This window comes from Notamacropus eugenii, chromosome 2, assembly GCF_028372415.1.
Source record: "Notamacropus eugenii isolate mMacEug1 chromosome 2, mMacEug1.pri_v2, whole genome shotgun sequence".
Classification (NCBI taxonomy): domain Eukaryota; kingdom Metazoa; phylum Chordata; class Mammalia; order Diprotodontia; family Macropodidae; genus Notamacropus; species Notamacropus eugenii.
This window is the reverse complement of record NC_092873.1, coordinates 506,168,105-506,193,320: the sequence shown is the minus strand read 5'-3', so window position 1 is coordinate 506,193,320 and position 25,216 is coordinate 506,168,105. Positions and strand designations below refer to the sequence as shown.

At 46.2% G+C, this 25,216-nt stretch overlaps 1 protein-coding gene and 1 long non-coding RNA gene across 4 annotated transcripts in view; one reads left to right on the top strand and one right to left on the bottom strand.

Moving 5' to 3' along the window:
- ARMH1 (armadillo like helical domain containing 1) overlaps positions 1-23,729 on the bottom strand; it is a 48,579-nt gene extending 24,850 nt beyond the window's left edge. For 2 of the 3 annotated variants that reach the window (XM_072649196.1, XM_072649197.1), the window contains exons 1-6: positions 23,644-23,729; positions 23,335-23,562; positions 20,776-20,844; positions 20,127-20,293; positions 19,704-19,900; positions 11,465-11,549 (exon numbers count right to left, since the gene is read on the bottom strand). In XM_072649196.1, coding sequence (XP_072505297.1) covers positions 11,465-11,549; positions 19,704-19,900; positions 20,127-20,293; positions 20,776-20,844; positions 23,335-23,562; positions 23,644-23,681 — 784 coding nt within the window. In that variant the 5' untranslated portion in view covers positions 23,682-23,729. Of the gene's footprint in view, positions 1-11,464; positions 11,550-19,703; positions 19,901-20,126; positions 20,294-20,775; positions 20,845-23,334; positions 23,563-23,643 lie in introns of those variants that run through there. The other variant, XM_072649198.1, reaches the window with a different exon arrangement.
- Positions 20,195-24,047, top strand: LOC140530034 (uncharacterized). The gene is made up of 2 exons (XR_011975775.1): positions 20,195-20,283; positions 20,753-24,047. It is a non-coding gene; the product is annotated as an uncharacterized lncRNA (long non-coding RNA).
- Positions 24,048-25,216: the final 1,169 nt, after the last annotated feature.

Sequence of the window (25,216 nt, the reverse complement as noted above, 5' to 3'; positions counted from 1 at the left end):
TTCCACAGAGGAAATGATTATAAATTCTGTTTATTAGACCCCAGAGCTATGAGCTACAGATTTTAAGTTCACTTGTTTAATCAAAGGAAGCTAATTAGAGACCTCCACCCTTGTTTTTCCTTGTTATGGTGACCAAGTCCAGCAGGTTGAAGGTGACTCAATTACCCCCAGCTATTTTTGTAGCCCCTCTGTCCATTGTCATCCCTCTATTGTCCAACATGGGGAGATGGCCATAAGCATTTGCCAGACAAGTGGCTGTTTGCTGGCTTTTGGCCTGCTTTTCCACTGGTGCATCAGCTCATGTTTTTATCAATCCAGTCCATGGATCTGCTCACTGGCTCAGTAAGGCCTCCTGAAAGTTCAAGATAGGTCTGTCAGGGTCTGCTCCTCAGCTGTTTGTCAACCAGTGGGATTCTGTTTTCCGCAGACCCTTCTGAAGGATAAAAGTCAAACTCTATCACCCAATAGGGCTCTATATTTACTTTTGACTCTTTTGCGTTATCTTGGTATCAAGTGCTATAAAACTTAAGGCCCTGGAGGAAGGGAGCATCTCAGATCGTGAGGAAGATCTGAGGTCCACTTCATTAAGAGGGGCCATGGGCTAAAGTGCTATTGACTCAGAGCTCTGCCTCAATTCCTTTTATTGTAGACTGGGCAATTTTGGTCCCCACATTTTATAATGACATAGTCTATTAAAGGGCAATATTTACTCCGAGGCTCATCCCTGAAGTTTTAGGTAAATGGAAGACGCTGTTGATGATGAGGAGATCATGAGATGCACAAGTCTCCAGCAGTAATTGACTATCACTGTTTCTGACTCCCTTCCAAGGTCTCCCTGCCATGTGTGATAGTCTGTGTCTACTTTTGCATTAAAGTCACCCAGAATCACAAGCTTGTCCTTTTTTGGCATACTGATGATGAGCATCTCCAGGTCTTCATAAAATTTGTCTTTGATCTCATCAGGACTTGTCATGGTGGGAATGTATGCACTCATGATGGTGGCCATGGCACTTTCCTGCAAGTGCCAACTGCACTGTCATGAGCCTGCTGTTCCCTCCTTTTAGTAGGAACACAAGCTTGTTGACTAGATTAGTTTTGATTGCAAAACCTTCACCAGCTTCACAGTGCTTCGAAACATGTTTCCCTTTCAGATCTACTGGATTTTGTGTTGTCCATAAGCGTGTTCACGTTACATGTTACCAGTGATGAGTGGAATCATCTTTGCAAAAGATTTTGTACATTTTTTTTGGTGTGTATGTTTTAATCACAGGGTGAGATTCCCATCTGCTACGGTAAGCTGGCCAGGATTAGGGGAAGCAGACAATTTTTAGGGCACCTTTCCTAGCCCCTTCCTCACACCAGGAGGTAAGCAATTCAGTCCTTAGAAAAGGCTGCTCAAGGTGAATTTCAGAAAACCCTGTAAAGACTTACCATAAGAAAAGAGTAAAGCAGACCAGGAGAACATTGTACACGGTGCCAATAACACTGTAAGAGGATAAACTACGATTGATTTAGCTTTTCTGAGCAATACCCTCATCCAAGACAGTTCCAAAAGACTCATGATGGAAAATTCGATCCACATCCAGAGAAAGAACTGTGGGTTCTGAATACAGACAGAAGCAGATTATTTTCACCATTTTGTGCTTTTTTTTTTTGTGGATTTTTCCCTTCAGTTCTGTTTCTTCTTTCACAATATGACTAATGTGGAAACATCTTTCCATGATTACCCCTGAATATGGAGCTCAAAATCATATAAAATGAATGTTGAACACCACCTCTTTACATGTAATTGGAAAAAATTAAGTACTATTTTTATATATAAAAAAAAGGCTGCTACGGAATCCCACTGCTGCGTTGGGCTAGTAAGAAAACAACCCTATGGCCTGGGCCACCTGTGTGCAGGGTTGTGACTACAGTTGTGCCTGTCACCACAGGACTTTGAGGTAGGTAAAAATGGTAAAATGGTATGGGTGATGTCTTTTGATTTCTATGTAAATTGGATTTAGGTGAGGCAGAGTTGTGGGAATTCATTGGCTTCACTCTCTCTTCCAGAGTCACTGGAGTTCAGTAGTAAGACACAAGTTAAGACAGCTGGGGATGATTTGGGATGCAGTGGGTGACCTTGGCGTCTTCAATGTCTAACCAAGCTCTAAGCGCTCCACAGTTCCTGTTCCAGCCACCTTCATGGCCCACATGTACTCATTCCCCTGAGAAGCCTTCACATGCTTGGAGTAAACACTCCCCTCATTCACCAATAGGTTTGAGGCTGTCAATTACCCTCCATGTGGTTTAGCCGTCGGTCAAAATGGTTTGACCATTGGGCATGCCATAGCTTCTTGGAGCCATAGGTGAGAGTTGGGTGAATCAGGTGGACACCAAAGGTAGAAAGCACCCTTTAAAATGGTTTGGCAAGCACTCACACCCGAAATACTAGTCTTTGCTGAACATACCCTATACCTCATATATATATGTATGTAGATATATATATGTATATGTGTATATTTGTGTGTATGTTTATGTATATACATCTCTCCATATAATGTATGTATATATGTCTGTGTGTATATATATATATATATATATACATATATATATATATATATATACATATATACATATGGCTTTCAAATATTTCTAATGAGATAAACTAGCCTTGAATATACTTTAATATTAAGTTAAAAAAATTGGATTAATGATTTTACATGCAAAACTACATTAATGCTTGTAAAGAAATGTTAAATTTGTATTTTGAAGTATCTGTGTGATAACATTAAGGGACAGAATGGCTTATTTTCAAAATCAGACCCTTTTTCTTCAGTCTGTGGATGACAGGGTTTGAGTAAAGGTAGAAACAAAACAACCAGTGTTATGTGAAGCTGAAGTTCTCTGAGGTTTCAGGTGTGCTATGGGTCCATATAACTCCGCTGTTCATAGGGTTTGATTCCCAAGGTTTGCATTAGTTTTCACCACAAGAGCTGGGTCCTGGAGGCGGTACTAAATTGTATTGTCCTGTTACTGGCAGATTTTAGCAGAATTACCCAGGAATCTCTGTAAGTGACTTAGAAGCAGAGAAGCATATTGACCAGGAGGAATCAGGTGGACAGGAGGAATCCGAACTGCCCTGGGGTCTGTTCCAGAATGTCTAAGGGAAGGTGTTTCCAGAACTAGACAGCTACCTGGAATACGGGGAATCCAAGATGGAATGTGCTGATTAAATGGACATTAGGAGGGAGTTATCAAGTTACAAGGAGACTTTATTTAATACTGATGATCATTATCGTATCACTTCAGCTTCTTGTTTCATTTTGCTGAGTTGTCTTGGTGATTTTGGGGATATGTAAATCTCCCCTCTCAAATTAGTACATGGTGAGCCCCTTAAGTGTTTTAATCTGTAACCTGATTCAATTTACCTATACAGCTATTTATTCCTTCCTTGGTAAGCTAGGTGACGCTATAGTGCACAGAGAACTGGGCCTTGAGGCAGGAAAACTCATCTTCTTGAGTTCAAATCTAGTTTTAGACACTACCTGTGTGACCCTGGGCAAGTCATTTGACCCTGTTTGCCTCAGTTTCCTCATCTGTAAAATGAGCTGGAGAAGGAATGGCAAACCACTCCAATATCTTTGCCAAGAAAACCCCAAATAGGGTCACAGAGAGTCAGACATGACTGAAAAATGACTCAAAAACAATCATTTCCTCAAAGAATGTAAGAGATTATGATTCTGCTTGACTAAATTTGTTTAACTTTTATGACATTGAAGGAAACATGGGATTAGGATTTTTTGTGATACTCATGTCCACAGCACGCTTGTTTTCTGTTGCAAATTTAAGTCCCCAGCTTATAGCCACTAATGTTTACTCAGACTGATTTTGCAGGAGCAGCAGAGATTGGGATGGTGCTGCTGAGCACAGTGGTGCTGCACTTTGAGCATGGTTAGTGCCAAGTCAGAGCCATGGGGACAGAGTCAGTCTGAGTGACCCTCATGTTGTAACCGTGCTCCACCTCTGGGTAAGGTGCTCAGCCAGCCTGCAGGAGAGGGCTCCTGGGCCTCACCACCTGCAGCCTAATCCCTCACTTCAGGACTAATCCTGTCTCCCAATGATACTGTAATGGCGAGGAGCCAAGGAGACATTAATTCCACCTCCTCGTTCAAAGATTTTACCCTCATGTGTAAATTGCTTTTAACTTTGTCTAATAAAAGCAGCTAGGAGTTGAAATTCCACTGCTGGCCCCAGTACAATTACTCGATACCTTGGAGTGCCAATAAATTCCTTTTGTCTTGTTTCCTGAAATTGCCTTTTATTGCAGGGTGAGGCCCAAACCAGGGTTTCCTTTTAACTATGGCCAGGAGGCCAATATCACTGAATCCTAGAGTGAGATTTGGGCAGAAAGGTTTAAGAAGACTGGAAAGGTAGAAAAGGATCAGGTGTTGAAGGGCTTTATATGCCAGAGGACTTTATATTGGATCCTGGTGTTAAGAGGAAACCACTGGTGCTCATTGATAGGGACAAGGAGGTAAGTGTGAACTTGTCAGATCTACATTGCAGAAAAGTCACCCTGGCCAGAGAGGGAAGGCGTAGTGGGGAGACACTTGGGGCAAGAATAATAAAGAGATTTGATAATTAAGAGCCAAGATAAAGAGAAGGGAGTAATAAAAGGACTGTAGCACTGCAGTGAGGGCCCAGAGGAGGTTGGATAACATGAATTTGCAATCTATCGAACATGCATGGTTATGGGACTTCTAGACCCCGCAGCATGTAAGTAGGAGCAGAGGAGGTGGAGGGTGGGAGCAAACCAGGGTTGAGGTTTGGCAAGAGAGGTGGACAAAGTACCAGGGGGTGAGGGATTTGGGAGCAGAGGACAGTGTAGGATTGCATTGGCTAACTATGGGAGCGAGACTGGAAAGGGAGAAAAGTAGTCAGAGCTGCTGGCCTGAGAAAATACTTAGGGCTGACATGACTGGATGTCCCCAGTGGGATGGTCTGCAGGCCATGATGGCCCAGGACTCTCAAGTCCATGATCCAGGGCAGAACTGGATCAGAGCTGCTCAGGTGGGTATTCAGTCAGTCAGGGAGGCACCCTTGAGCCTGGCCCCTGACAGAGAGTGTCCAGACAAGTGGAGGGGCAGGAGAAAAGGTTATCAGCGATGAGACTAGAGGCTGATTGCTAAGACATGGACCTGGGGAGACTGAGTGACTTGTCTAAATTCACATAAGTGACAGAACTGATTCAAACGTAGGCCCTCTGATTCTGGACCACTCCCCATAGTTTCTCTTGGTTCCTTTTATTTTTTAAATTCTTTTTAAAATTCTGAATTTAACAAAACATATAAAACAGGCATTTCCATATACAAAGCAAAACTCAAAAAGGGGGCTTCCAGTGGAACTGCAGGTCTCTATGATGCCCTGTTTGCTTTTCTTTTTAAATCCCACATGGCCCAGCTTCTGCCCAAACCTGTGGCAGGTTTTCTGAGGGATGAGCCTAGGACTTTTCTTGCTTTCTAAGTGGAGAATGGAATGGCTGAGAGAATGCTGAGCAGACACAGCCTAAGTGGCGAGAATGTGAGAACACAGGGGCGGGGCGGGGGCGGTCACAAGAGGCAAGTGTGTCTTCAGGGGATCCCAGAGCTGCTTGTGGGTAGAGGAAACTGCACCTCCCCCATTCATTGGAGAAGGCCCTGATGTGGGGAAAGACTGAAAGCAAAAAGAAAAGGGGACAGGAGAGGATGAGATGGACAGGGACTCAGAAACAATTCTTGGACAGACTGGGAGACACAGGCGAGAAAAGCCTGGTGTGCTGTGGTCCATGGGGTCACAAAGAATCAGTGGTGACTAAACAACACAACAGACATTGTTTGCAGCCCCTAAGACTAATGAGAGCATGCTTCCTTTCCTCTTCCTTTGAGCTCAGTTGGACTTTTTGTCTCTCTCTTAGCCAATGGGCTCCTTCCCCATTGAGTCTGTTCTGATATATATAACTGCCAGGACTTCTATTTACTATTCACTTGGTTAAATGGATTTACTCCTTGTTCACAATTCAGGACAGTCTTTTGTTTAACCAATATTTGTTGGGTGGGAGCTAAACTGCTGAGGTTAACTATTACCTTTCTCCTAGGAAGATGGGGGAAATGCTTTTTTTTTTTTTAATCTGTTGCACTCATAGACTTTCAGATCTTTGACCTCCCTGGCTTCCTTTAAATCTCAACTAAAATCCCACCTTCTATAGGAAGCCTCCCTCAAACCACTTTCCCTCTCTTCATTATTTCCTGTTTAGCCTGTATAGAGCTTGCCTTGTATATATCTGTTTGTATGTTGTCTCCTCTCTTCCAATGTGAGCTTCTTGAGGAGCTAACTTTTGCTTCTTTTTGTATCCATCAGTGCTTGGCACATTGTAAGTGCTTAACAAATGTTTGTTGCTTGATTGGTGGCAAGGGATGACTCTAGCCTACTATCCCTTTTGGAGACAGGCTAGGGAAAGATCAAACTCCCAGAACACAGATCTGCTCCTGCCATAGTCTGCCATAGGGAGGGCCTGGGATGCCAGATCAGACAACCACCCTACCCAGGAAAGGGGCCACCTTTCAACAGCTGATTCAACTTTCAAAGCTGTCCCACTTCTCGGTTCTTCCTTTGGTTCTTTTTGAGGCATTTTAAAAAAATAGGCATTTCAATGACTTTTTCTTTCTTCCTCTCCTTCTCTCTGTCTCTATTGCACTTCTCCCTCCTCCACCAAGTTAGAAAAAGAAGAAAAACAAAACCCTGCTAACAAATATGCAGTTAGGCAAAATAAATTCCCACATTAACTGGCTATGCCCAAGAAGGTCTGTCTCATCCTGCAATCTGAGACTGTCACTTTGGAAATATTACTTGTTCATGAGCAGGCTGAGTCAATATAATGCAAATGACAATGTACTACCTAAAAGAATTTACTTATTCTGTGACATGCCAATCAAACTACCAAAAGATTACTTATAGAAAAATAATAACAGAGCTATTTCTGCCCCCCTCTCTCCTCTGTCTGCTTGTCTGTCTCCTTTTCTCTGTCTCTGTCTCTCTCTCTCTTCTCTGTCTCTGTCTCTCTTTCTCTCTCCCTCTCCTTCCCTTTCTCTCCCCACCCCCTTCCCTCTCCCTTGGCACAATATTCACAGCATGGACAGCTTACTAGATGATGGCAGAAAGGAAGCTGTACCTGAACCCAAAGAGGTCAGATAGCTGATGGACACACAATAAAAGACAGCAGAGAGCCACTGAATCATGGAAGATTCCCAGGACAGATGACCTGATAGAAAATGGAGATGGGAGGCCTGGCAGAGATGATGTGATGAGGAAGGGGCTTGTGAGGATCCAGCTTTGCAGTCTCAGACACAAGTTGCTATGCTCTGTGCAGGCCCTGGCCACATGTGAATGCTTCTCTGGTGATGAGGATTTTCTCTGTGTCTGCTATCCCAGGCTGGTGCAGTGTTAACACGTGGGCATGCCTCTTTTCTTGTCACATTATTAGATATTATTTTTTTTAAGTGTCCTTTGCTGTGAACTAGTGTGTCTTCTGGCTGGGCAGGTAAAAGTAAACACCTTCAGGGACCCATATGTGAAGGGAAGGCCCAGGTTGGTTTGCTTACCAAGGAGGAGGCCAAGGACTCTTTAAGAGAAAGCCAGGGGAGACTGTCCTCATTACACAGAAAACCAGGTGAGAAACTAGGTCTCAGCAACGTCATTTTCATGGAGGCCCTGAAACTCAGAGCTGGAAGGGTCCTAAGAGAGTATCAAGTTGACCTTGAACCCAAAGCAGGGATAGAATGGCCTCTGATCCTGACCTCCTGCCTGCACTGGCACTGACAGAGAGGAGGGTTTTTTAGCTTTCATCTTAGGACACCCCATTCTGGCCTGTTGGCAGCTGCCTCAGGAAATGCTATGAGAAGGTGTTAGGGAGGGAAGAGAGAGAGAAAAGGGCCCTCTCAGTTCTGCAGGTGCCAGGTGGAGGTATCTGTCCTATAGGCATAATATCTGACATGGGATGTGCTGCCCTTTTTGCATTTAGTTTAATTTCAATCCCACTGGAAAACAAGTCAGGGACACTGAGACTGGACCAAAAATTTCAGTGCAATCCACCTCTACTTTCCTACCTGGAATGATGCCATAGGTTTACCACTATACTTCCAAATATTTGGGCCAGAGCGATACCTCCCTATTGACTCACTCTGGGATCTCTGATGGCGGGGAGGTTTCAGATGCTCCTAACAATGACGCGGTGGGGCTGGGTGGGGAGGGAGGCCAAGAGATGACTCCAGAGGCCAGCCCTCAGGATCTGGACCCAGTTGGTCCAAGTTCACTTTTTAAATTTTTGCCCAGGACTTAGATAAAAGCACAGCTGGATAATAGCTCGTCACATTAAGGAGGATACAAGCTGGGAAGGATAGAGCTCACACACTGGACAGAATCAGAGTCCCAAAAGAGCCAGGCTGGAGCAGTAGGCGGGGTCAAAGAAAATGAAACATTATAGCACTAAAAGTACATGACAGCAATGTTCAAGTATTTGAGGGAGGGCTAAATCCTAGCTAGAAGTAATGACAATGATGACACATATCTTACAGCTTTTCACTTAGGATTAAATGAGATGATATTTGTAAAGTACCCAGCATGGTGCCTGGCACACAGTAGGTGCTTAATGTATGCTTATTCTCATTCCCATTCAGGAAGCCATTTTTGATCCCTTTAGTTTTAAGAGGTCTTTCCCACCCTCTGAAAATTACTGGATGGACTTCATTCTGTTTCCTTGGCCACTTCCCACCCCACCCCAGCCCAGAAGAAGGTAAACTGAGGGCAGGGACACAGACTTCAGAGTCTTTGAAGCACTTTTGGTTGCTGTTCAGTCATTTCAGCTGCGTCCAACTCTTCGTGACCCCCTCTGGGGGGTTCTTGGTGAAGATGTTGGAGTGGTTTGCTTCTCTAGCTCATTTGACAGATGAGGAAATTGAGGAAAACAGGGTTAAGTGACTAACCCATGGTCCCGTGGTTGGTGTCTGAGGTCAGATTTAAACTCAGGTCCTACTGACTGCAGGCTCAGTGTTCTATGCACAGTGCCACCTACCTGCCCTGAAGCACTTTAATTGCATTACTGTTATATCTCACACCAACCTGTGAGGTCTGTTCTATAGGGATTCCTTGTCTTTATTTTACAGATTAGGAAACTGAGGCTTAGATAGACAGGCCTTGCCCATAGTCATATAGCTACTGTCAGAGTAGAATAGGATTCTAGGCTTTATTTTTTAAGTATCTACTATGTGCCAAGCACAAAACCAAGAACAGTCTGAGCCCTCAGTTTACATTCTACTAAGGATGAGGTGGGGAGTAGCCCAAGGAAACAGCATGGAGTCCATTCAACAGTTTTTAGAGGGAGGCAGAGATCCCTCAAACAGAGGGATTAAAAAAGGTTCCCTGTGGAGGTGACTTGTGAGCTGAGATCTCAATGAATGAAAAGATTCTAGGAGCGGCAGATGGCATTCCTTGGCTGGGCAAAGGGAGAAGAAAGACATTCTGGGGAGAGGGGAGGGTGCAACCAGGTGGCACAGTGGATAGAGCTTGGGTCCTGGAATCAGGAAGATCTGAATTCAAATCTAACCTCAAACACTTACCAGTTGTGTGACCCTGGGCAAGTCACTTCATCCCGATTGCCTCCAAAAAAATAAAAATAAAAGAGATGTGTTTGGAATAGTTGAACTCTCGAGTGCAGGAAAGGGAATACCATGAGTAAAGCCTGCAGGGGCGAGCTGGACCCCCATGATGGAGGCACAATGCCAGACTGAGGACTCTTTGGCAGCCAAGAGGCAATATGGAGCGTCTTCTACTTCAGGAAAGCTATTCTGGAGGAGACTGTGGGCAGAGGGAAGAGACTGGGGGCGGGGAGGCCAAGGAAGACACAGCTAGATGAGGGTGGCATTGATGAGTGGGGGGTGGGTGGTGCTGGCTGAAGACATGTTGTAGAAAAGACGGGTATTTGGAGGGAGGGACTGAAGGTGCCATAGCAGTTGTCAAATGAGGAGACTGAGAGGTGACCATGCTTGTGACGGAGAGGTGGGCTTAGGGGAAAAGAGAATTCAATTCTGGGCATGGAAAAGGGCAGAACTAAGGCAGAAGAGAGAATTTGCAGAGAGGTAGATTGAGGCTCGATGGAAGGTCTCCTCCTGGCTATTCCCCAGCTTTGTCCTGGCCCCTTCTGGCATTACTGGGTCTCCTAATTTCACACCTTCATCCCCCACATCCAATTAGCCTCCAAGTCCTATTGATTCTCATTCACAGTGTTTCTTTTATTATGCCATCCCCTGCTCAAGAATTTTCAATGGCTCTCTATTACCTACAGGATAAAGCAAAGTCTCCTTACCTGGCAATCAGGAGCCCTTTGCAACGAGGTCATAATTCCTATCTGACTCCTTCCCCTCTGACCTAATTTTGGGCATGCTAGCCTCTGGATCAGCATCATATCCAATATTTAAAAAATATATATATTTCTATCACTATCTTTTGTGTTCTTTTTAATTTTTTTTAATTACCAAGCATTTTTTTCTTCTGCTTCCCACCCTCCACTGAAAAAAGAAAAATACAGAACCCTTGTACTGTATAAGTATAGTCAGACAAAACAAATTCCCACATTGTCCGTGTCCCAGAATTCAGTATTATACTTTCCCACCTGCCTGCCTTTGCTCATGCCATTCTCTTGATGTGAAATGCCCTCCCTTGCCTTACTTCACCTATTGAAATTTCACTCATCCTTTAAGACCTAGTTCAAATCCTCTGTGAAGCCTTCCCTGATTACCAGACAGTACTTGCTCACCCTGCTCCAGCCTCTAGAGCCCTGCCCAGTGTCTGTGACTTTGGTGACACTGGTCTCAGACAGGGGCCTTGTTTCATGATGGGGCCCTGCCCTGCTGGAAGGGATCCATGGTCCAGAGCTAAGCTGGGATGCTGGGCTTTTTGTAAAGGGCTAGGCAGGTGTGGGCTAGACCCCAGAGTCAGAGGCTGGGGGAAGGCAGAGGGGAGGGGGTGAGGACATCACAGCCCTTCCTTGCTCCTGAGGATCCCTGAACGAAGCCAGGCATCAGAGGGTAGGCAGTGACAGGGGTACTTTTGCCATGCCTGGGGACAGGCAAGTGAGGGAGCTAGATCTCCTTTTTCTTTTCCCTCCCTTGAACTTACCTCCCCCTGCTTCAGTCTATCAGTTGAGCCCTAGGGAGGAGCTTTGAAGTATCTGGCTTCCCAGGGCAGTTCTCCATACCCTCCCTCGACCCCTGAGGCAGAAGTCTAGTCCACACCTGCTGAGCATCCCCAGGTTAGCTCTGAGCAAGGAATCCCTTCCAGCAGGGAGTCCACAGTCCTTGTTAGCCTCCCTTATCCATCCCTCCAGCCTGCTTTCAGTGATCCCCCACCAGACTTCAAGAGGACCAACATGGGTGGGCAAGTGCCCTCCTACCTTCATACTGGACTTCCAGGTGCATGGTGCGCAGAACCCCCAGGAGAAAGTCCACTATGGTGGGATGCACTGTCCCCACAATGGCCTGAAGGGACAGAGAACAAGGCAAAAGGGAGAACCTTTGGACACTGATGCAGCCCACAGACAGATGCAGGACAATGAACTTGAAGTTGGGAATCTGAATCCCAGACCTCACCCGAACAGTGTGCCATCTTGGATAACACTGTGCCTCAGTTTGTTAAATGGGAAGAACAATGAAAACCAGCCCTCTCTCACATGGTCATGAGGAAAGTGCGAGAAGCCTGGTCTTCTCTGAGTGACTAAAGAATCCTTGGATTTTTAGTTCTTGGTTTCTTGTTCTGAGCATGGATGGATCAGAGATTTAAGTGCGTTGCTGCCCTTGCTTCAGTCACCTTCATGGCCACCATTGGAACAGATTTTTTCATCCACCCATTCTGCTGGAAGTCTTAACATGCTTGAGGCAGACCCCTCCAATTCACCAAGGGGTTTGAGGACTGCCAGTTATCCTCAACCTGGTTTAGGCCATTTGTTGGGATGGTTTTACTGGGGTGTGGCCACTGCCCATCTGGGAGCCGCAGGTGAGAGTTGGGTAAAGGTGGACCCCAAAGGTGGATGAGCAGCCCTGAAAAGGGCTCAGCTAGTCCAGAGGTGCTAGTCCTCCCTCAACACCCCATGTACCCCAACAATCCTAATAATCATACTGTAGTGCAAAGGGGCAAGAGTCATGGAGGCCCAGATACCTAGTGTCATGAACCAGACTCAGCTTAGCCAGATTCAAGAACACTTCCTTCAATCAGTCCCAGGCTCGAAGAGGGCACCTACCTGGTTGAGCACCAGCTGGGTGACTTAGCACCTGGGATTGTGAGACAGCAACAAGCCCCCATATCCTGCTGCAGCCCCATAGGAGGGCAGCCTCAGAGCCACATCTGCATGAGGGCTGGCACCCAGACTGAGAAAGCTGTGGATGGCATTGGAGTCCAGAACAGCCACAAGGACTTCCCCACCTTTCACTAGTTCAAATCCTAGCTGGTGCTGTCCGGTTGAAAAAGTTAGGGCATTATTTAGCCTGGTTGTGGCTTTGGAGAAGTGAAGACTGCTGGAATGTTTCCTTGCTGAGCTATTGAGTAGGACAGGGGTGGGGAACCTATGACCTTGAGGCTTCACTTGAGGCCCTAGTTTCCTCACCTCTAGTGTAGGAAGTAGCGGCCTAGCCCTTCTGTCACATTCTGTCACCAAACTGGACTCCTCTAACTCAGGGCCCAGGGCCCAAAGAACAGGGTCAGTCTTGGGGCCAATTCTCCCAAAAGGGTCAGTTTCTCTCTTTGGTTCACTGCCCCCATCCAGGAAGACTCCAGAAAATCTTTGAATGTATATATGTATATATATACACACAGTATGGCTTATGCCTAGTGCCCCCCAGCACACAGGAGGAGGGGTCTCTAGCTCCTGCACAAGCACTTAACTCATGTCCTCCCTCTCCCCAGATCTGGTCTCAGAATATAATCACAAGTGAGTCTCCAGTCTTTCTCTACCATGTCTCCCCATGGTTGACTCCACCTCTGGACTTCTCATGATGGAACCACCCTCCACTCATGTGGCCCTTTCTTCTCACTGGCTGGTTCCTCCAAGGTCCAGTGTCCAGGCCAGACACCTTCATTCCTTATTCTCATTAACTATTACTATTTTTGCTTCTATTTTCTTCAAAATGGAGAATGACTTTTTAAAATCCCAAAACAAAAACGATGAGGAAAGTTGGTAGCCAAGATAAGGAAGATCAGACAACAAAGGCGTGTCCTGGAGGCATCACGGTCCCCAGGTGGACAACATTCCAACGATGCTGAAAGAATGGCTGATGGAATTATTGAAACCCTGGCAGGGAGATTTGAAAGATGATGGGCAATAGAAGAGGTACCATCAGGTTGCAGAAAGGCAAAGGTTGTCCCAGTTTTCCAATAAAGAAACAGAAGAGAGTCTGCCAACTTTAGGCCAGCAAGCTTTACACCAACTCCTAGGAAATTCTATAAAGCATCATTAAAGAGATGCCTCTTTTGTTGGGACCTCAGCACAATGCTTAACTGGGAAGAGGGTGACAAATTCTAGCTCCGTGTCAAAAAAACCTTTTCACAATGACAGTTGCCCAAAGTTGCCTGGGCTGCTTAGAGAGCTGGTGGGCTCCTCGGACCTCCTCGGAGGTCTCTGGACAGAGGCTGGATGATCACCTGTTGGGTATCTTGGGTGGTATTCCTTTGTTGTACAGATGGACATGGAGGTCTCTTCCAACTCTAAAATTTGGTAATTCTGTGTTAAGCTGTATTTAATAAAACTAGTCATGTATGCCTTTCATCAACTTTTACCATTGTTTTGTGAAGTGAAGTCTGTTTGTTCCTAAAGTATTTCTATAAAATTTGATTTGGTTTATCATGCACTTTGAGGACATCTATCAGTTCTCTTCCTCCTTTCTGATGGAACATTAATTTTTTTATAGCTGCTTTGAGGTACCCGTACTTCATTAAGTTTTGTTAAGTTTTTTGTTTGTATACCTACACCCATTTCACTTTTCCCAAAGCATACATTAAGACCCTGTTGTAGAGGTATTGTTTAACGTAGTACCTGGAACATAGTAGGTGCTTAATAAATACTTGTTAAAGATGTTCTTTGACTCTAAGATGTTGATCAGTCTCTTGACATTCATGGCCTCATCTTTCTGTTTTGTGACAAGATCACCATCTCCCAAGGATCTCCTCCCCAAATTGGTCCCCCAGATCTATGTGGATTAGGACAGTTTTTCCTTGAAAAGTGATAAAGCTGTTCCTGCAACTTAACTGGCCTTAGGGGCTAAGGTTCAAGGTACTTTGTGAATACAGTTTCCTTGTGGCCTCTGGCCATATTCATATGGGTTCATGGTTCCCCAAGGGCACATAAGGCTCACTTCATGTGGAGTCAGGTCTCTTTAGACTTGGCAAATGCCCAAGGAGTTAGCATACCCTGCCCAGTGGACCAGATTTATTTCTATACAGGGACTGGGGGGGGGGGGGCGCTGCATCTATTTAAGATAGGTACTAGAAGATCCTTGTTGAATGATTCAATGAATGAAAAAGCATTGACAATGTGCTTACTATGTGTGAAGCACCGTCCTAAGAGCTGGAGATACAAACAGAAAACCAGAACATCTTCCCTCAAGGAGCTCACTTCTAATGGAGGAGACAATCTACAGGGAAGGTTTTAGCTGCAAGTCTGAGATACAAGCATGGAAAGATCCCATGATCCTTAGGGTACTGCTGCAAAGTAGAAGGTAATACATCTTTTTTTTAGTGTCTTTTCTACTGATAAAATCATTTCATTTTCTGAAGTTGAACCATTTCACATTGGCAAGGACATTGGTGATGAGAACTTTTATTTCCTGGGTTTTAATAGCTGCTGTTGCTGAGGAGATGGGAGGTGCGGCACATGCAGAAACAGTTTCCATGATTCATCTTCTCAGGATGATGACTGTTGGTTTGGGGGAGGAGGAGGATGCCATTCCTGGGGCTCTCGAACCTACCTTCAGGTTGTTGGAATTTGTCAGAAATTGGTATTAGTGGTGGCAGGGAAACTGGGGCTCTGCTCCACAGGGATTTCTCCCCTCTGTGATGACACACAGTGATGACACACTTCTGGTCTGGAGGCAGAACCATGGTCCGGAGGGCATTACCACCCACCAAGGTGTTGGGTCCTGGGTCCTGGGCTCTCTCCATCATGGTTGCTGGGAGGGGGATGGTTAGCTCTTCCTGACTCACGTCTCTCACTTTGAGGTACCTCAAACAGTTAGGTTAGCTCGTGTGCCCAGAGATGGCAGTTGAATATCTTTTCTGTGCTATGGCTAAGCAGACTTCCTTTTGTTTACTGCTGAATGACTCTCTTTCCAACACAACCCACGCTGACAAATGACTGGCTTAGGTCAGGCCCGTCCATTATAGCCTTGTCCCTAACTTGTCAGAGAAGACAAACACATTGTTAGTATCACTTTTATCTATTAGTTCATTTTGACCACCAAGTTCAAACTCAGAGTCTTCACTTCTTGTTCTTCCTTCATGCACATTAAGGATTTTATGCTTACTGAGTCCAGATGACATTGGAGAAAGATTCCAGGAGAGGGGGGCGTGTTTAAGGTGTTTTCAGTGGGATCCTATGATGTGATATCATCTGTGTACACTGGCATTCACACAGTGTTGTGGTTTGAATTCCCTCTCACTTGAAAGCCATCTTTGATTCTATTCAGGACTGATACAAAGGGGTTTAGGGATGGGCAGAGCTCCAGTGTGCTTGAGATGGCACATTTAATATCAGCTGCTCTTTACATTATTGTGTTGGTGATGAGTTTTCATAAAGAACTGTTTTCCACGTACACATCAAACACTCAAACATTCTCACTCTGCTTGGGTCTGTTTTCTACATTTGCTGTAAGTGCCTAAGCTATGAGTGTGAAACTGAGTCAAAGGGCTGGCATGAATCAGTAAAGGCAGTAGAAATGTTACGTGGATTTGGGATGGTTTGTTCAATAATCACTGAATCAATAATTGATGGGGCGCTTAGATACATGCACTTGGGCCCCAATTCTAAAATCACATTTCTCTTTAAAAAAATCACATTTCTCCCTAGCCTCAAAATCCTATCCCAGGCAGTTTCTCCCCAGCCCAAGGACACAGGCTGCCCCAGCAACAACTGTTATCTCCCTCCTGATACAGTAGCCAGCTGCATCTATAGAAATTATTCGTCTGAACCAGCTGTGTACTGGCTGAACTGGCTGTATTACTCACTGACCATTAATATGTATCCTACGCTTCGACATAATGTATACTCCCTTACATTTATCTTGTCAAATGACACATTGATGAGAGCAGCCTGGTACTTCTGAGCCAGCCCTGACCATTAGTTGATTTAGTGAAGTTTCAGGTCTAAAACCACCCCCCAAGTAACACCCCCTTGGGCTATTTCCTGATGAACTCTGGGTAAAATACCTGTGCAGTAGATATCAAAAGTGCATGTTCTTTTAAGAACTAACCACTCCTTAAGCACTCCCTAATCTCACCCCCAAACACCTAGTTAGCATATTTGGCACATGCTTTACTGTGGAATAACCTATATAAACTTCACCTGTACCCTTGTAAAGTTGCAGGTTTCCTAAGAACTCTTGCCCACTGAAAAGCATAGTAAATCTTTACCTTGACCTCACCAATGCTTGAGTCTGCAAATTCCTTCCAAGTGACCTGCCCCTGATACCCCAGCCTTTGTGGGGGGTCTCACCCCCTTCCAGCCCTTATCATATTGACTTGCTCTTTGCAAGATTTATTGGAACACTCTTTTTCCTCCTTTAACAATATATTATTTCCTTGTAAGTACATGCAATATTTTTGGGATAATACAAGCTATAAAAGCTTTATACAAAAAACATAAAACACATAATTGGTCTGTGTTTGTAAGGTCATGGGCATTCCCATTTTAATCAGGATTGTATCAGAGAGGAAGCTGGTAAAGTCTTTTGCTAGTAATTCATAAATCATTAATAAATGGTTATTGAATGGCTGACTAGTAATTCATGTACTCCTCTGAGGCACTGAGTTAATAATTCTGTGTCTCATATGGACCCATTGCTTTTCAGTTTTATAGAGAAGGTACAAGTTTCAGGCACCTGACTTGACATAATTTTTTCTGAAATTCATGATTATAATGGTGGCAAGCTTCCTGTCAATATGTGATCCAATTTGTCTTTTGTTGTGTTGGGCTTCTTGCCATCATATGGGTGACTAGTAATTTTTCATATCCTCCTTATTCTGGGGTCTTCTCTATTAATTTCTTTACCTCTCAAGCCTTTATAGTGTGATTTTTGATTGGCATTGAATTATTTTGTTTCCAGTGTTTTGGTTTCTTGTGTCACCTTAATTTTTGGTTTTCACTTTCAACTGCTGATTAAGGTTGTCAAGGACTTTTTGTATTTTATCTCCCAGGTTTCATTCTGCATGTTTCTTTTCTCTTTTCTGACCATTAGTTGGACAATACACAGTTCACATACTCCACTGAACATATCAGACAGCTATTGATGTAGGCTTCTATTTTGTTTTAGCACGTCTTCCATGTTTTTGTCAAGTCTCTTATGCCATCATGATGTTTGATCTCTTTTCTCTGAAGTGTTCGTAGGTATCACCATCTCTCCCAAGGTCTTCACCATGGCGACAGTCATAGCACATACGCACTATTGTATGCAGGTTTTTACACTAGCTCAAAATCATTTGGAAACACGGATACTGTTTTTGTTATTCATTTTATGTATCATTTTAGGTATCATTTCTGGATTCTGCATTCAGTGATTTCCAGTGTCCTCCCTCCTTAGATTGTAGTCACTCCTTGATTTTCTCTCTTATTTCATTTATTCTAGGTTTTTACTGTTGTTCAGTCACTTCCATTGTGTCCAACTTTCTGTGACTTCATTTGTAGTTTTCTTGGCAGAGATACCGGAGTGCCTTGTTGTTTCCTTTTCCAGCTCATTTTATAGATGAGGAAACTGAGGCAAACAGGGTGAAGTGATTTGCCCAATCACACAGCTAGTAAGAGTCTAAGGCTGGATTAGAACTCATGAAGATGGGACTTCCTGACTCCAGGCTAGGCACTCTATCTACTATGCTACCTAGCTGCCCATAATCTAGGTTTTAGGGGTAAAATTATTATTATTTTTAAAATAAATTCTCTTGCGTTGGTTGTCATTACATTGTTGTGCTCCTTGGAATTGAGCCTGAGACGGGGGAAACGAACACGATGACTCTTCCAATTTCTACTTATTAGCCTTAGGTAAGGATCCAGGAGAGAGCAGAACTAGAGGGAAACTTTAATATTATTCATATTATTTTGTATTTTAATTTCATGTGATTAAAATACTCAGTATCTGAATCTATGGGTGCCAAGGGAAGAGACCTGAGACTGAAATATCTCATATGATGGGAACAACAAACTCAAATTATAAAGAGTAAACTGATATTTACACTTGTGATTGCTGTTGAGTCATGTTTGACTCTCAGTGATATCTGGAGTTTTCTTGGTAAAGATACTGGAGTGGTTTGCCATTTCCTTCTCCAGCTCATTTGACAGATGAGGAAACTGAAGCAAACAGGGTGAAATGACTTGCCCAGGGTCACACAGCTAGTAAGAGTTTGAGGCTGGATTTGCATTCATGCAGATAAGTCTTCCTGATCCCACCAGCCCTCCATCCACTGTGCCACCTGGCTGCCTCCATGTTTAACTATTTGACCATACTTCACCTAGACTATTATAGCTAATATTTCATATGGTGATTTAAGGTTTGCAAAGTCTTTTACATCATGTGAAGGAAAACTAGGAGAAAGGGGAAAATGCCGTGTGCTAAGATGCTGCAGCAGAGATGGGGAAAAGACACTGAGGTTTGTTGGGGTTGTCAGCCCTGGGATGGGAGGTTTGCTTGAGCTCAACTGTTACGTAAGAGGGGCTTGAGTAGAGTGCCACCTGGTGGCTACCATTGATACTGCAGTCTAGTGAATTCAACTACCTGGACTAGATTTTTACTTAGGTGATGGCACACACATACCAATATTCCAAGTGAAGACAGAATGACTGGCATTTTTTTAATGCCCTCCCCACATATAGATGTTATTATATATGTACATATATGCACATATAGATCTACATATATATACACACAAATATGTGTGTGTATGTGTATAAAATATCCCATTTTAGACCATCTGATAGGATCATACATATTTAGAACTGGAAGATGTCTTCTTCTGGGTCCTCCTGTCCAGTACTTCCTGCCCTCCCTCCTCTTTCCGCTTATTTTATGGGTCAGACATTGACACCCAGAGAGATCAAGAGTCCAAGGTCTCCCATGCACAGCATGAGCCTGACCCCAGACCTTGAGGACCAATCAAGCCGCCCCCTTTCCCAGATCCATTTTGTATCTGAGGATACAGAAGCCAGAAGGGAGGAGGTGACTTTTTCCAGGACCAGAGTCCAGTTTAGTGCCGTCCTCAACCACACCAAGCCACGTCCTCCCCCAGACTGAATCCTCTGTACCTTCTCCTGCTTTTTCACTGTGCCTGTGGCTTCTCTAGCCCACTCACAGGTGGGCTAAGGCAGGACCTGGGACTTATAGAATGTGACAACTGGCAGGGCTATTCGGGAATGTGTTTGGGAAGGCAGCAGGTGTGCTCACCTGGGCTATCCTGAGTGTCTGAAGTGACAGCTGCTGGGCTTTGGGGGAGGCACAAGGAATCAAGGCGATCAGGCCTTTGTACACCTGGTGCTGGTACTTGGGATTCCCATGGACTAAAGCATCCAGCAGGATCTGCACCTCCTCCTGGGTGTCTTCGCACTTGGACTTGGCCATAAATTCTGCGATGGACCGCACGCCTGTGAGAGGTGAAGAAACACAAGCCTTGTGTGTCAGCAGTAGACTTCGATTCCCTGGGCTGCCCCTGGCAGCCCCTGGGGAGCCAAGGCCCAGGGCTCCTGGCTTGGGGCTGCCCAGGCCAGCTCGGAGCTGAGGTTCCAGGGGCAGCTGTCCATGGGCATCCAGGTGGCAGGCAGTCCCCCCTCCTGGAGCCCAATTGCCAGTCACTGCACAGGCTCTGCCTACCATAGCTCTCACAGATGAGCTCCTTGTACTTCCGCCCACAGTTGGCAATCATCTGGAGCAGCAGGACGGCCTCCTTTTTATCCTCTTCCATTATTTTCTCCAGCCCCAGTATTTCCAAAAGGGTTAAGACTCCTCCAACCTCAAGGAACTCTACAAGGTACCGGTTACTGCCCAGGACAGGTCACAAAGCACACATAGAAAAGGAAAGTTGACAACTTTTCAGCTGGGCACCTCTCCTGAAGGATGCCAAAGGGGTTTCCAAGATGGCCTGGCCCTTCTCTACTGGGAAATAGCTCTAACTGGGTGCCAGAGCCTGGTTCTGGAAGTTGGTTCCAGAGCCAGAGGATTGGGGCTCAAATCCCACCTTTGCCATTTACTGCTGTGTGATCTTGGGCAAGTCCCTGCCTCTCTATGGGCCTCAGTTTCCCCTTCTTTAAAACAGGGTTGGGAGGGGGAAGACAGGTTAGCCCAGAAGATCATTCAGGGCCTTTTCAGCTGAACTGGGGACTAGCCCAGCCCAGCTCTGCAGAGCCCTTGTCCCTGGTCCCATTTGTGACATTCCAGGGATCTGGGCTGAGTTTCCCAAGCTTTTTGGCCCAGAACTGAAGATTCTTCTCCTCCCCTAGGCCCAGATCCCCTCCAGACTCACGAGCTCACAGCAGAGAGGAAGATTCCAATGGACTTCAGCAACTTTTTTAAGCAGGCTCCTGTCATGTAACTAATTTACTGGTTAAAGGAGGAACCTTGGGAGGAGCATTGCTGGTCACCCCTAGGGAGGGTGCTCCTAACCTTCCCACCCTAGATGCCTTTGGCTTGGCTATCAACAGTGGGGGCAGCAAAGCTAGAGCCTCCCTGCCAAGGACCAGCCTCCACCAGAGGGGCTTTGTTGGAAGGTGCTGGGAGGTCTGGTTGAACCTAGTGTCTTGTACTCCATCCCCTGCATCGAAGGTATCTGATGCTATATGTACTTCCCTTAATCTCAATCTCCAATATGATTTTTTAAATGACCCTTTACAAAGAAGTCAACAGTGAATGAACAGGGGAGTGAGAGCTGTGTGGGATGGGGCTGGGTGGACAGGGAAGGCCAGCCAAGGATGCTTGACCACAGCTTTCCTAGAGAGCCTCACAGGCAACCCTGGAGCCTGAGAGATTATGGAACAAGGTTTGGGTCCTGGTGTGCGTGTGGTGTGTGTGTGTGTGTGTGTGTGTGTGTGTGTGTGTGTGTCTGCATCTGTGTGTGCGTGTACACGTGTGTGTGCTTGTGCATGTGTATATGCATGCATGTGTGTGTATATGTGTAAGTGTGTGCATGTATGCATGTCTTGGCTGGTCTGCTAAGGACCTTTGGTTGGGGTTGCCTCTGGCTGGGCTAGGCTGGAAAGGGGAGCTTACTTGCTTCCTCAGCCCAGACTCTGCTCTACAGAAACCCCCAACCGTGAGGCCTCCCCAGCCTGGCTCCCAGATTTCTCTTGTGCCTTCAGGTTCCTAAAGCGCTGTCCTGTTACATACCCCATTTAAAGAGGAGGGAGTTAAGTCCTGGGGGGGGGTGGGTGACTTGGCACATGACTAATCAGCATGAGAGCAGGAGTCAGGACTCCAAGTGAAGGACCTTCTCTGCTCTACTTCCCACCCCTGCCTCAGGGCCCCAGGTTCCTCCATCCCAGGAATTAGTGACTAGTGACATCCCCTATCTCACTGTCCCAGAGCCCCAGAAGCTCATATCCCCACCATGCCTGATAAGGCACCATCTGGCCTCTGCTTGGAGACCTTCAGACCTTCTAAGGACACACAAATACTCCTATGGGTACCCTCCCATCAAAGGAGATAGCCCCCTCAATTCTACTCCATAGAGATGGTTTCATGAGCTACATTGGCCAACATTTATTCCCTGTTGGTCAAGTCCAGCTGGGCTCAGGACTCTGAGGGTTAGAGGCGGTGGGGACCTTCTGGACAACTAGCTTTCCTGTCCAGGGCTGGGCCAGACCTTTGAGCACAGACACCCAGACCTGAAGCTGTTCCAGCTAATGGGATCTGCTAGAACTTGAAAACCTTTGGGAACATTGGGGAGCACTGAAGAAGAAGGGCTCTTTTCCTTGCCCAGCCCATCTCTGGGCCTTCCTTGCAGCCCCTGACACTGTCCATCACCTTCCCCTGATGGATACTCTCTCTGCTCTAGTCTCTCCTGACTCAGCTCTCTCAGTCTGACTAAGGCCACTCAGCTTCCTCTGCCAGGTCATCATCCACATCATCCCCTGACCTCACAGCTGGGGGCAGGCCCCTCATTGCCTCTCCTCAGCAGTGGCCTGCTGCTTAGCTTCTGGACCCCAAGCCTTTCCAGAAGCCAGGCCATTTTCCACTCAGCTATCAAAATGATCTTCCTAAAACATAGGTCTAGGAGCAGCTAGAAGGAGCCATAGTGCACAGAGAGTTAGGTCAGGAGTCAGGAAGACTCATCTTCATGAGTTCAAATCCAACCTTAGATACTTCTTAGCTGTGTGACCCTAGGTAAGTTACTTTACCCTGTTTGCCTCAGTTTCCTCATCTGTACAATGAGCTGGAGAAGGAAATGGCAAACCACCAGTGTCTCTGCCAAGAGAACCCCAAAGCGGGTCACAGAGAGTCAGATATGATTGGAATAACTGAAGAACAAAAAAAGCATAGGCCTGACCATGTGACGTCCCTCTCTCCACACCCCTCTCTCTACCCACTTCCACTCAGTAAACTCTAGTGGCTCCCTAGCTCCTCAGGATCAAATATAAAAATATAAAGTCCTCTATCTGGCCCCTACCACCTTCCCAGGCTTCTTACACTCACTCTGGTCTGGTGGAGCTTAGCACAGCATAAGGGCTTAATAAAGGCTTTCTGACTTGTGTTGTTGATTAGACCAAACTCCCTCCTTACTTCTGCCTCAGGCTCCCTCCATCTGAGGAAGATTATTGAGGGCATTCTGTCGCAGCACCCCACCAACTCTCTCTCAAGACTTCCTATCCTGGATGCTTCAGAGCACAATGCCCAGTCCAGAGTAGGTGCTAAATAAAAGTTTATGGAATTGAACTGGCTTGAGTGGCATGGAGGGGCCCCTGCTTCTCATAGGCTCTGACAGTGGCACATAAGGCCTCTGTCCAAGGCCTGCAGCTTCAGCCTGCCTCTTTTTCCAGGTTCCCTTCTTCCCAACTCAGGGCTCAAGAGCTGTGCCAGAAAAGGATACGTTAGCCGCAGCCACGTGGTTAACCGAACCAGGAACAAGCTGGCCCCCTGGGAAAACTCCTGTTCCAGCTCTGGGGCCGTCTTGCCATGGTTGAATCTGATGAACTTGTCCAGGATACGGCATCTGGCGACCTTGCCTGCGTTGTCCCACTCCTGGAGGAAGCTCAGCAGCCGGCTGATGGCTGCCTGTTCCTTGATGGAGGTCATGAGTCTGGGGTCTGCAGCAAACCTATGACCAAAGGGAAGCAAGTCCATGAGCCTGCTGGACAGAGCCCACTTGGGTACCCAAGGGCCCTGGAAGGCATCTCACCATTGCTGAGGCATCGAGCCTCTAAAGGGCCACCCCATTTATGCTGTGGGCTCACAGGACCCTCAGGGACTCTGCTGAAACTAGCAGCCAAGGGGACAGTCAGCCCCAGGTCACACCACACTAGGCTCCTTCAGAGAGGTGGGCGCCCAGGGTGGCGGGGAGGAGGGCAGTCAAAGGTTGTGAGGGGCTTCCCTGTGCAGAGGCACAGGTTTCCCCATTCCCTCTTTTTTCTTTTTCTTTTTCCCTCTGAAGAAAGTGCATCTAGGAGAAGTGCTTGGGGAAAACTTTCTGTTTCCTCGTTGGCTTAATGGACTGTGGTTTGTAGGAGGCTGTGTCCTTGGCAGTGTGTTTTCAGTGTATCCTTTGGGGGAGGGAAGGTCTAAAATAAACCCGTTTTCCAAAAATAGTTGTGATGGAAAGTGTTATTACCCATAACCAATGTTAGTGGTGATGGGTGTGAGGCGGGCGCTCCTCTAGTGTCTAACAGACGACTGAAAGTCATATTTCACATTACCGCGGGTCTGCCGGTGATTTACAGAATATTTGGGCAACATTCCTCGCAGGGGCCCCGGCTGGGATAGAAGGAACAGCTTGTGTGCAGGGAAGACATGCATTGCGCTGAGACCGCTCCGCCTTGAATTTACAGCCCCATAAACTGCCTCTGCACCCTCACCGGAGATCTAGTTAAAAGGACTTTACCGTCTGAAACACCCTAAAATTGATTCTAAATGAATATTTCCCTACGCGGATTTGAGATATTGATGGGGCCCTGTTCTCAGCATTTTATTCGGGAGCAATGATCTGCCCTGTGTGGAGACACTCTGGGTGCACGGTCACCTGTCCTTTCCAGGAACAACTCTTGTTTCCCTCCTCCTGCCCAGAGGACACTCGGGAGCGAAGGGGCAAGAAACTTGAAAGCAGTGAAAAATGCACCCCCTCGAACACAAGCAAGAAAGCCCCCCAGATACTTGGAGGCACAGAAAACTAGGAAGCCCCCAGTCACCTTGAAAAGTGACTTTTAGGCAGGTGTGGAGAGAGCAGCAGCTGGTCTGGTCCCCAACAGCTGAAAGCAGGCAGGACAACATTGTTAGCATCTCCCCTCCCCTTCAGGAAAGAGACTGACAGAAGTCAGACAGAATCTTAGACTTGTTAGACTGGAGGCCACATGTGCCAGCCAAGGCCAGAGCATCCCTGCCAGGGGGTTGTCCAGCCTGGGCCCACACCTGCCCAGCCTGCTGACCTGCTCTACTCTTGGACGGCTCTCAGCCACTTACTGTCTGTGTGATGATGAGCAAGTGGCCAAGGACTCTCAGCCTCAGTACCCCATCTGTGAAATGGGGACAAAGTTTCCATTCTGGGAGAAGGTTCGCTAACATCTGTTGTTTCACTGACTCCTCCCCATGAGTCTGGGAGGGGGAGCTTCTGTGATATCACTCCTGTTGATGATGGCCTCCTGGGGATGGATCAGTGAGAGACCCGGATGGGCAGTGCTTTACAAATCTCAGGACACGGTGAAGATGTGAGCTATCCATCCCGTTGTTAAGTAGTCTATCCTGACATCCAGCCTTAATCT